General features: G+C 39.0%; 1 protein-coding gene across 1 annotated transcript in view; it reads right to left on the bottom strand.

The window, feature by feature from the left end:
- Nucleotides 1-10,768, bottom strand: part of syt6a (synaptotagmin VIa) — an 80,631-nt gene extending 69,863 nt beyond the window's left edge. Inside the window, exon 1 of the mRNA XM_054773782.1 lies at nt 10,299-10,768. Coding sequence (XP_054629757.1) covers nt 10,299-10,458 — 160 coding nt within the window. The 5' untranslated portion in view covers nt 10,459-10,768. The remainder of the gene's footprint in view (nt 1-10,298) is intronic.
- Between the last annotated feature and the right edge of the window lie 2,149 nt (nt 10,769-12,917).

Below are 12,917 nucleotides of genomic sequence, written 5' to 3'. Positions count from 1 at the left end.
CATCCTGCCATTAAAACTGAGGATGCATGACCCCCGACAAGCACGAACTGGAGAAGAAAAGGAAAAGGGGCGGGGCGTACAAATTGAATCAGAGCCTCAGGAGAACAGACCAAAGGAGGCATGGGGGCTGGGGCGGTGTGTCCATGTAGATATTCATATAGATACGTGTTTCCAGAACAGCAGTGAGTGATGGTGCTTCTTATAGACATCAAGATTTCACCAGTGTCTGCAAGGGACTGGAGAATACATGAGGAGAATAGAATGTGGAATACACAAGAAGAGAATGGAGGATACACAAGGAGAACAGAATATGGTGCACACGAAGGGAACACGATGTGGAAAACACGAGGAGAATCTGGAATACCAAAGGAGAATAGAATGGATACACGAGGAAAATAGAATGTGGAATACAGAATGTTGAATATACAAGGAGAAAGATGTGGAATATATATACAGTATATAACACCTTAAAACAACAAACACTAATTACCTGATTTAGTGTAAAAATAATCAAATAAATAAATACAACTTCCCAAGGTGCTAGCTTGTCATGCTAACACTACGTACTGCTGGTTCTTTTACTTGTCGCATGTTGTTCTGAAAGTCGCCTGGCCTTTTTCAAACACTTCCTGCCCCCATGTGCAACATGCGTGTGTTCAGGGTATTATCTTTCTCTTTGTGTCTTTTATTGAGTGCCTGTGTAAAAAGCAGCACAATAAGTCGTAGCCGTTTTTATAAAATGCTTGACTTGGTGCGACATCGCTGTCTAATTAGCAAATAAAAGCTTTTTTTGTTTTTTTTTAACGGCTAGAAGTCCTCATTATCTCCAAGCTGTCTGCACCCGACACTCCACCCGTGACTTCTTCCAATCAAGGCACTTGTTGTTTTTTTTTAAACTGCGTGCCAAACACTCGTTTGATTGACAGTGACGCTACACTGTTAATGAACTAGCAGCTAATTATCAATCTTTTTACTGTACGTTTTATGCATATGCACGGATATGATTACCAAGCCTTTTCACATCCTGTAATATACTGTAGCACTGCCATTATGGAATGTAGTATAGTAGTAAAGTTGTCCAACTTTATATCACCAGCTAAATTATAAGCAAGCAGACTAAAAAAACCCCGGCGGTGACTGACGCGTGAGCCGTATACAGCAGTCTTGTGAAATGCACCGCGTACGTTACGAAACAAGTTTCAGATTGCAACGTATTGAGAGGGGTGCAATATTTTACCACGCTTTTGTATATAATGTAGTATGATAGCCACGCAGGCAGAATTTTTGATGAAGCTGTGCAGGCGTACCTAATGTTGTGGCCAGTCAATGCACCACTGTCTGCGTACTGCAACTGAAAAGTAACAAAATTCTTATATTGTACGTATCACGCCTGTTTTATGGTGCCTTCATGGAGTAAGACAAAAATACATTTCAAGGAAAAAAGTGGTCATGCTACCCCAATTGAGCTGAGTTGAGCGAATGAGGCGCCGCTCAGCTCCTATGTGCCTGCACGGTGTGTCTTGAGAGGGGCGGTCGCTGTGTGTGACTGGCCAATCACAGAGTGTGAAGAGTGGTTACATAATGAGAATTTTCGTTCATCACGATTACGGATAATGAGGAGATGTACTCGTTTCATGCTGGTATTCTGCAAAAATGCATGATCCGTAACGAGCGTCCGGCTCATCCCTAGTTCATTCCTTTATTTGTGGCAACGCCATGAACAGGAGACGGACCAACGAGGTGTGCGTTCCAGTTGTTGTGGGTCAGGACCTTGCTGTGGTGGTATGTTCTGCTCCAGTGAGGCTCAACCAGCAACAAAATGGAGTTCCGTGTTGTGTCCTGGCCTTTCCACCGTGCACAATTAAAAGAGACCACAAATCAATACTAACAATAAAAGAACAGTCTGTTGGTCCAGAGTCCACCAGGGCTTGGTCCACGTGTCGACGTTATGGATGGCGTGGTGTTACCGTGGCAGGGGCGTTTGCTTCACAGGCTGAGAGAGGACATAGCGCCACCTACGCTAGCATGGAAGTACTGCACTTTAACCAACATTGTCTCTGTCCTCCACTGCCATTTCTACAGCAGTCACTTTGAGATAACAGAAGAGTAAATACTTGTCCTGATACTGTTGGCAGGATTACGCAAAAACAACACCAAGTCAAACTGAGTAGACGTGTGCCGCATGGAGCAAGGCAGATGTTGTTACTTTTTGGTCAGCGTCTGGATAAAGGTGCAGATACAGGAAGTTATTGTCAACATAAACTGGCTGTCAGCTGTCGACACAAAACTACACGAGTTGTCAACAAACGTGTTGTTGATGATGTAAATGGTTATCGACATAGATGGGTTATCAACAGATTGGTGGTTGACAAAAACGGGTTGTTGACATAGACGGGTTGTTGAGAAACTGGTTGTCTGCATAAACAGGTTGTCGACATTAATGGGTTGTCGACAGACGGGTTGCCTACATACACAGTTTGTCGACATTAATGTGTTGTCGGCATGGATGGCTTGCTAATATAAACAGGGTGTTGGCTGTCTGACGATGACAAACAGGTTGTCGTCATAGATGGGTTGTCGACATAGATGGGTTGTCAGCATAAATGGTTTGTCGATGACAAATGGGTTGCCGACATAAATGGGTTTAAACGACATAAATGGCTTGTCAACATAAACGGATTGTCCACAAACGGGTTGTCACATAGATGGAATGCTGACAACATAAACCGGTTGTGCACAAACGAGTCGTCGACAGACTGGTTGTCGACATAAATGGTTTGTCGATGACATAAATGGATTGTCAACACAGATGGGTCGTCAACAGACTGGTTGTCAACATAAAGTAGTTGTAGACATAAACAGCTTGTGAACATACAGTATACGGGTTGTCGACATAAATGGGTTGTCAATAACATAAACTAGTTGTTGACACGAATGGGTTGTCAACGAAAACTGGTTGTCGACAGACTGATTGTTGAAATAAATGGGTTGTCGAGATAGACAGGTTGTCAACATAACTTGTCTGTTGATTACATAAACGGGTTGTGAGCATAGATGGCTGTTAACAGGCTAGTTGTCGACATAAACTGAGTTGTTGACATAAACGAGTTGTCGACGTAAATGGATTGTGTCATAGATGTCCTTGACAAGCAGTAGAATTGAAAAGAATAAACTACTTATGTGGTCTTTCAGTACATGGAGATAGTTTGGTAGTAGAAATGTGTGCAGTGAGGAGTGAAGACTTGTAATGTCATTCATGGCGACTGCTGAGTTCAGGCGGCAGGAATTGTCACCTTCAGGGGCCGTCCATCCGAGTGGCGGATGAGCATTAAAGAAACGTGCATGATGGAAAGCCAAAGGTGCTGAAAGAGAACGCTGGAGGTGCACGTTTGGATTGTTGCTCACACAAGAGCTGCTCGCTATTCAAAGCCGCTCACGCTTCTTTCCTTTTAAGCGCTTTGACTTTAAAAAGAAAAAGTGCCCTGAATGATTTGTACGATTGGATACGACCGCACCAGCCCTCCTAACGATGGAGCGTGAACCTCCTTGCACCTTTTCACTTAGACACGACACTGATATGTTAAAAAAGACTTTATGCTAACGAGAAAATGATACTAACATAAATGTGGGATCTCTTTAAAAAAAGCCAGTACAAAACATGAAATGCAAAACAACTTTTTTTGTTGCTTTTTTTGTCTTTTTTTTATGTCACAAGCAAGACAGAGCTGTTTGTGAGTGCTCTGAGATGGGAGGAGGGCAAGTTTTAAACTAGCTCTGTGCTATACGAGTTTTAATCTGTGCTAACTCTTTAGCTGTGTCGTTTTCAAACCTTTTAAACAAGGTTTGACATTTTAAGTAGTTTTAAACGAGCTTTATGTTTTTAACAAGTTTTAAATGAGCTTTGCTGTTATAATGAGTTTTGAATGAGTTTTGTCAAGTTTCAAACTAGCTATGTCGTTTTAACGACTTTTAAAGTAGCTTTGTCGTTGTAAAAAGGTTTAAATGGGCTTTATGGTTTTAATGAATAAACAAGCTTTGTCATTTTAAGAAGTGCTAAACCAGCATTGCCGTATTTGAACACGTTTTAAACAGGCGTCGTCATTTTAACAAATTTTAACTAGCTTTGTCATGTTTTACTCACTGTTTGCTAATGCGTCGAAATTCGCCGACCACCCCCACCACCACAGATGCGTTTGCAGTCCTGTGGGACACACTGTAAGTCAACCTTCCTCCAAACAATGATTTCCTTTTTGTGCGCTAGTAGCTTTAGCATCAATGCTCGTCTCTCAGCATACACACAAGAAAAAATGCTTTTCATGACACAAGACAAAAAAAACAAACATTTGTAATCTCGCCCAACATGAACAGAGCAGATCTGTGGTGTTTGATTGCTTCTCAGCTCAACCTTGCACGTCACGATGTGTGTGTGTGTGTGTGTGTGAGTGTGTGTGTTGTTGTGAAGGTGCAATGCAGCGTGGCGAGTGCTGATGCTAATGTCCTCTGCCAGCCAAGCTTCTGTCTAATAACGCTCTGCAGGGCGTCATGTGATCAAAAAAAGGCCGCTTCATTCACGTCCGCACACCTGAAGCAGCAGCGGATAATGAAAGTGGAATTTGCAATGACGGTGTGTGTGTGTGTGTGTGTGTGTGTGTGTGTTTCCTCACAATACCTGCGTGTGTGTCTGTGTGGGTGTTAGAAGTAAGACCACCTCTTCTCCACAGGCTTGAATTTAATCTGTGCGGACTTCATCTGCCGCTGTGCTGTGTAAATATCAATATTTCACATTAGCAGTCGATCAGCTCGCGGAAGCAGCGGCGGGTGTGGCCAGGTCATGTGACATCCTCCAGCCAGCATGACAACTAAATGTGATATTGTATTCAGAAATAGGGAAGCTAAAGTTCTTTGTTCCTCAGAGGCAGCTCGTTAAAAGGCGTTGCGCGGTTTGTGATGTCGTTTGGATAATCATTTCATCCATCCATCCATCCATCCATCCATCCATCCATCCGTCCATCTTCTACCGCTTACCCGAGGTCGGGCTGCGGGGGCAGCAGCCTAAGCAGGGAAGCCCAGACTTCCCTCTCCCCTCCCACTTCGTCCAGCTTCTCCCGGCATTCCCAGACCAGATGAGAGACATAGTCTCTCAAACATGTCCTGGGTCTTCCCCGAGGCCTCCTATCGGTCGGACGTGCCCTCCCGAGGGAGGTGTCCGGGAGGCATCATGACCAGATGCCCAAGCCGCCTCATCTGGCTCCTCTCCCGGATGACACTGCTTCTCACCTTATCTCTAATTCACCTCAGTTCCCTTTAAAAGTACCATATTAGAGTATTTTGGGGGAGTCTGTGTCTGTAGCTTTAATGCGCCCACAGCAGCGATATTTACTTTAGCACTTTAGCATTTTACTTATTTATGTACCTGATGTACTTTTGACATGTACACTGTATCTCTGCATTTATCCAACGTAAAAGATAGCATATATCACATACAACAACGTAACATGGAGAAGCGGGACAGGAGGACGCAAAAGTTAGCAACACTTGCATGGCTATGTGATGCTATGCTGCTAACATTACATTACTAACCATCTCGGAGAGTTGATATCCTCATCATCCTAACCCGAAGCACATTCGCTGAAGGAAAACGACATGACCAAACTTGCAGCTCCCACACCTGTAGCTGACAGACCGATAGGTGGCAGAGATTTATTTTAAGATGTGTAGCAAAGCCTACTCTTTTTTTTTTTTTACAAAGCTGTCCTCTGCCAAGTGGTGGGCGTAGTAGGCTTAGATTTGATTAGTATTGATGAGTAAAGCATTACAATATGTCAGGATTGCAGTATATTAAAAATATGTCCTTCTTATGGGAGCCAAAGGGGACCCGAAGGTAAATCGTGTGGTCATATATCCAAATCTCCAATTCTATACACCTTTCAGTAAAATAAATCATTGACTTTTAAACAGACACAATTTAAATCCAAATCCTGACCACGGTGCATACAATTTGCCTTGAAACTATTTTAAGATGTGTAGCGAAGCATGTTTTTTTTTCCTGAGGGTAAATAGTGTGGGCACGTATGCAAATCTCCGATTCTATACACATTGCAATCGAGGGAATCACTTACATTTCAAAAATAATAATTACAAAGCTAACCCTGGCCAACTTTATTTTAAGATGTGTAGTGAAGCCTTTTTAAAAACAAAGCTGTCCTTTGTCTAGTGGTGGGCGTATGCACAGGGCGGGTCAAAGGTGGTATTATGTCCATGAGGAAGGAGCTTTTTCCTTCCTTCAAAGCGAGCATTTGAGCGCCGCTTCTCTCCAAAGTAAAGCAAACAAGTGAGAGCGATGATGAAGATTTTTATGACATGCGGTGCCTATTAAAATAAATCAGTAGTGTTCAGTAGACCATTTGGTACCAATGGCTGGTTTAAGGACTATAGACCACGGAGAGACCACCAACATGTGCTGCAGAACTGGATAGTGTCAAGAAGAAGCAAAGCAGGATGCCAGCGCTCCAGAGAGTCACGTCGTCAAGCAAATGAGTTTTGACATGCGAGCGGGCTGCCGGCACGGCGCCAACCACGCTAATCGGCAGCTCCAGAACCATGTGACCCATCAGCAAATGAGAGCAAGACGAAGAACGACTGGCTCAGAATCAACTGTCACAAGGTTCCTCTCATCAAGAAAATAACAACAGACTCGTTTGATTGACACGTCGTACACCGTACAAGACCGCTCAAGTCCCTGTAGGTGGGGCTCCACCTGCTGGAGCGAGTCCGACACCGCCCTACTTGGCCCCAATGCAACTGGACATCAACCACGGAAAGTCGAAATACTGTCGACTCTCCTACCCGCCCTCCTGTTTTTTTTCCAATTCTGACAATAATATCACAACACAAACATTGATATTCATCAATACCCTGGAAAAAAAATAAATATAAATAAATAAAAAATAAATATACATAAATATAAAGCCATGTTGCTTTTCATGACTGCTTTTCAGCAGCATGAACTCAAATATTAAAGAAATAAACACGTTATTAAATCATCAATAATGCCCTTAAATTTATAAGTACCTTCAAAAGAAATTAAAAATACAATTTTAAATGTGAATAAATATAAATGTCAAAAATATTTTTGTATAAGACGTGAAATGTATAAATTGATCATAAACTAAAGAAATTCAAGAAATAAACAAATCGTTAAATAATCAATCATATCCTAAAAAAAATAATAATTACTTTCCAAAAAAATTAATAACTGAAAATGCAATTTAATAAATTTATTTAATATATAATTTTTAATAATAATATAAATAATAATACATTTAATATATCTGTCATGAAATATTTTTAAAAAGCATTTGACATTTCTAAATTGATCACAAAATAAATATATTTGCCATGAAATAGTTTGCAAACAGTTTTAGTGTTTAATATCACATTTATATTATATTTCGCAATCAAATCATTTTATATAGCGCTTTTCAAGGCACCCAAAGCGCTTCACAATGAAGTCAACCCATTATTCAGTCACACACTTGTTGTGGTAATCTACATCCGTAGCCCCACCTGCCTTGGGGTAGCCTGACGGAAACGTGGCTGCCAGTTCGTGCCAACGGCCTCTCCGACCACCACCAAAGAAACAAACACCAGTGTGGGCAGCACTGGAGATAAGGTGGGGGAAATGTCTTGCCCAGGGACACAACGACAGTGACTTGAGTGGAGGGAGCGAGGACCGAACCGCCAACCTTACGGTTTCCGGACGACCACTGCCGCTAAATACTGTACATAAATATGATATTGAGGTTTGATGCAGGTATATCTGATGATACTGGATTATTGAGTGATACTGTATCGACTGTTTGACCCCGTCCTATTTGTCCCCCAACATGGCGTATGACAAGCATGTCGTCGCAAGCGTCCACCAGGCACAAAGTGTAGCAGAGACATCACGCGGAGCGGCAGCCTGGCATAACGGTGGATGCCCCGTGGCGCCGCGACGTACGTTCAATCCATCGCTGACGATGATGCGGGGTGACAGCCCGGCCGTCCAGGAACGGCGGGGCGGGCGCGAGCTCCTGCTGACGGCGCCAAGGGCACGCTTGTCTGTCATCTGACGAACATCAGACGACTTTATTAGAACGCTTTGATTCTATTTACTCACATTCTACTTGGACTCTTGGCCAGAGTTTGTATGAGAGGTTTGCTAAACTGATAGCATTAGCAACATTAGCAGCTAGCCATTGTGTTGAAGACCCGCATTCAAAGCAGCTTCACGTACGCTAACTCACTTGTTAGCAAAGTTATCATCGGCTCTTCATATTATTATATCAAAATATGTGTATGTTGTTATACTATTAACGTTGCTTCACTTCTTCACTTCTTCTTACACTTGTATGACAATTAAACATGTTTTTAAAAAAAGCAGATCGATGAAGCGCAACTTTGATGGAAATTTTTGTTGGCCGGCATTAGACTGTCGAGATTCCACTGTATATTATAATGATAGTGATTATCGTTGAAATTATAGCAATAATTATTATTATAGTGATTATAATTTGCGCGGTACTGACGTCTGATGAGTAAACGTGTCAACTACTGCACAACAAATTTCATGTATCATATTATCCATCCATCCATTTTATATGCCGTTTGTCTTCACTAGGGTAGCCTGGGTATGCTGGAGCCTATCCCAGCTGTCTTTGGGAGAGAGGCGGGGTACAGTCTGGATTGGTCGACATCCAATAGCAGGGCATTATTTTATTTTATTTTATTTTATTTTATTTTATTAGGACAAGCAGTACAGAAATTGGATGGATGTCATATTTTATTATATTATATTAAATTATAATATATTATATTATTTCATTTTATTATGCTATATTACCTTACATGATATTATAATATATTACATGATATTATATAATTTTTTATTTATTATATTATATTATATTAGATGTATTTTATTTTATTATTTATTTTATTGTTATTTTTATTGTTATTTATGGTTGTTACCTTAAATAATGTTTTGTTATATTATGTTATATTACCTTTTATTTTATTATTTATTTCATTTTATTATATTATGTTATATTACCTTTTATTGTCTTTTATAACTGATTTGCTTTTATTAAATGAAATTATGTTATATTACATTATATTATATTATATTATAATATATTAGGTTACATGATATCATTTTATATTTATTACATTATATTGTATTATTTTGTTAAATTAAATTATATTTTATTTATTACATGACAGTACATTATATTACATTTGATTTATTTATTATTATTTTTATTTATTATATTATATTATATTAGATGTATTTTATTTTATTATTTATTTTATTGTTATTTTTATTGTTATTTATGGTTGTTACCTTAAATAATGTTTTATTATATTATGTTATATTACCTTTTATTTTATCATTTATTTAACTTTATTATATTATGTTATATTACCTTTTATTGTCTTTTATAACTTATTTGCTTTTATTAAATGAAATTATGTTATATTACATTATATTATATTATATTATAATATATTAGGTTTCATGATATCATTTTATATTTATTACATTTTATTGTATTATTTTGTTAAATTAAATTATATTTTATTTATTACATGACAGTACATTATATTACATTTGATTTATTTATTATTATTTTTATTTATTATATTATATTATATTAGATGTATTTTATTTTATTATTTATTTTATTGTTATTTATGGTTGTTACCTTAAATAATGTTTTATTATATTATGTTATATTACCTTTTATAACTTATTTGCTTTTTTTAAATTAAATTATATTATATTACATTATATTATATTATATTATAATATATTAGGTTACATGATATCATTTTATATTTATTACATTATATTGTATTATTTTGTTAAATTAAATGATATTTTATTATGTAATATTATATTGTATTACATGACAGTACATTATATTACATTTGATTTATTTTTATGTATTTTTATATGATATTATATTGATACCCAGGCGACCCTAATAGGATTAAGCGATATAGCTAATAAATGAATTTTATTATATTGTATTATATTACTTTACGTTACATTATTATATATCATATTCTTCATGTCAGCATCCCAGTGGGGGGTGGGGGTGTTCTCCACTGCCGCTGACGTCTAACAGACACTTAGAAGTACACAAAGTACACACTCGAGTTTTACGTAATGACAATATGGCATCCAAATAAGCAGAAAGGCTTGGAAAGTTGCCATCATCATCACCATCATCATGATCGTGCTCATGGCTTACCTGCTTGCGTGTGCTTGGCGTGTCCGTGTGCGAGCAGGAAGAGGAAGTCGTGGCAGGCGTGCTGGTCCGGCAGCGTGTTGTTGTGCAGGCACAGGTCAAGCATGAGGGTCAGGGCGCTCTGACACACCATGTCATCATTGTCCACTCGCTCCTCACTCATGCTGCTGCTCACCCTGCATCCTCAGCGCACCAGCGTACTCATCCCAGACACACACACACACACACACACACACACACACACACACTCAGCAGCCTATCATGCAGAAGCAACTAGTAGTCACCACGCTCTCACCCTAACGCTGCATCTTCTTGATCCTCTGCTCTCCTCTTGCAACCCTTTTCATCATATTTGAATGATTTGTTTTTGTCAACAGCAAATCTATCATCTCTCTCCTTTGTTGGCTTTACTTTGGAGAGAAGAGGCGCTCCAACGCTCGCTTTTCAGGCTGCGTCTTCAAGAAAATGCTCCTTCCTCACGGACACAATACCACCTCTGACCCCGCCCCTATCTACATGAGCCCGCCCCGTGCACAGCATAAGGCAGGGGGGTGTCCAAGGTGTGGCCCGGGGGCCCTTTGTGGCCCCTTGGCTGGTATTGTATTGTTGTAGAAATCAAATTAAACAAATAACAAGCAGCAAACGTGGAAAAAACAGACACTGAAATGCTGACATTAGTTATTAGTTACTAGTATCAGCAACTAATAATAACATAAAGCTTTGTCTTTAAAAATATATAGTTTAAAATGCATAAATATATACATATACTGTACAGTACATGTATATATTTACTGCAGGTGAATTCCGATTTTTGCTAATATGTGACCTGCATTTGATTTTTTCATGGCATTAGGTGAATTTGCACACAATATCGGATCGGTATCGTCGATTCCAGCCTGAATTTTTCCCAGCATCGCATCGGAAATGAAATCAGTGGTATCACACATCACTAGAGCACACACTGCTGCAATCTTTAGTTTCGTAAACACACGGAAATGCGAGTGAAGTCTGCTTTTGCGCATGCACGCCACAATCCAGACGCTTTGCGTTCACCTTAACAAGGCGCATTTGTTTGGTAATGTGAACGACCACATAAAAAAAATTGGATTTAAACAAAAAATCTGAATTGGGCATCATACCCTACAGTGTGAACGTAGCCAAAATATCTCCAAAGATGTAGAGTATATATATCAAAGTGGCCCCCCTATCCTTTCATATATCAGTATGAAGCTCTCAGGGCAAAATGTTCGGACACCCCTGCTGTAAGGCACCACTAAAAAAAAACGATAACGATAGGTTTTTTTTTTTAATTATGACTTCCCCTTTGTAAAATTGCTCTAATTAATTGTAAAATTCAGACCATTTGATGGATGATAACTTTGTAAAAAAAAAAAAAAAAAAAAAAAAAAAGGCTTCACTACATGTCCTAAAATGTCTGTCATGTCTGTCAACTATCTGTCGGTCAGCTGCGGACGTGGGAGCTGTAAGTTTGATCTATCTGTGAATAGTCTAACCTAGCGTGATGTTGCTGTTAAAAAGCGAGTGTCATGTTAGCACTTTAGCATCACATAGCTATGCTACTGTTGCTAACACTTAGCAACACAGCTCATTAGCATTGCTAAAAGCACTTTTAAAGTGTCTAAATTCCAGCCTCAAGGCTAACACGCTTCCAATATAATACTGTGTACCTCCGACACTTATTTCAAACGTATACAAATACTACAGTGTGGTACTGCTAAGTAATACTGTACGTATACTATGCTGTATGTACACTGTATACTGTATGTGTGTGTGTGTGTTTACATTTGTGCACCTAATGAAGAGCACATTGTCCCTGGTGACACAACAAAGATGTGATTGCATCACACGTCCACACAAGGAGACAATGTGACACGCACACGCACACACACACTTCAGCCTGGCTCATGTCCTAACCACTGCTGGGATTGTTTTTCTCAAGTCACGGCGCCTCCCTCAGATCCCACGGGAGTTTCCCCCAAGGTGAAGCACCTGCGACAGGGAAGTCCCACACGCACACACGCACACACACACACACAGACACACACACACACACACACACACACACACACACACACACACACAGACACTGAGACCACCGCGGGATGCTGATGTTTGAAAGTGCAGCTTTTTTTCTTGTAAAATTGCGACTTTCATCCTGTAAAATTGCGTCAATTTCTTGAAAAATATAATTGTGATTTTTTTAATTGTAAGATTATTTTATTGTTTATTCTTTTATTGGATTATTATGTATGTATGTATATTTATATCCAGACTTAAGTCTCACAAAAACTATTACTTTTCTCGGAAAAGAAAATACAAATAATTACTTTTTCCCGTAGAAGTACAACTTTTTTCACATGAAATTACAACTTGCCTCTTGTAAAATGTCAGTAATTTTGTGTAAAATTCAGATTTTTACATCATATTCTGACACTTTTCTCATAAAAATTGCAACATTTAACATAGAAGTAGGATGCCTTTGTCCTGTAGAAGTCCAAGTTTTTGTCTCATAGAATTGTGACTTTCATCTTGTACGACAGCATTCAGTTATTCTTTTATAATATTCCCTTTTTGTCTTTTCTTATTAAAAAATGATTGCGT

Source organism: Dunckerocampus dactyliophorus, chromosome 1, assembly GCF_027744805.1.
Source record: "Dunckerocampus dactyliophorus isolate RoL2022-P2 chromosome 1, RoL_Ddac_1.1, whole genome shotgun sequence".
Lineage (NCBI taxonomy): Eukaryota > Metazoa > Chordata > Actinopteri > Syngnathiformes > Syngnathidae > Dunckerocampus > Dunckerocampus dactyliophorus.
Note: the sequence above shows the minus strand (reverse complement) of the source record. Positions and strands in the feature narration are given on the sequence as shown.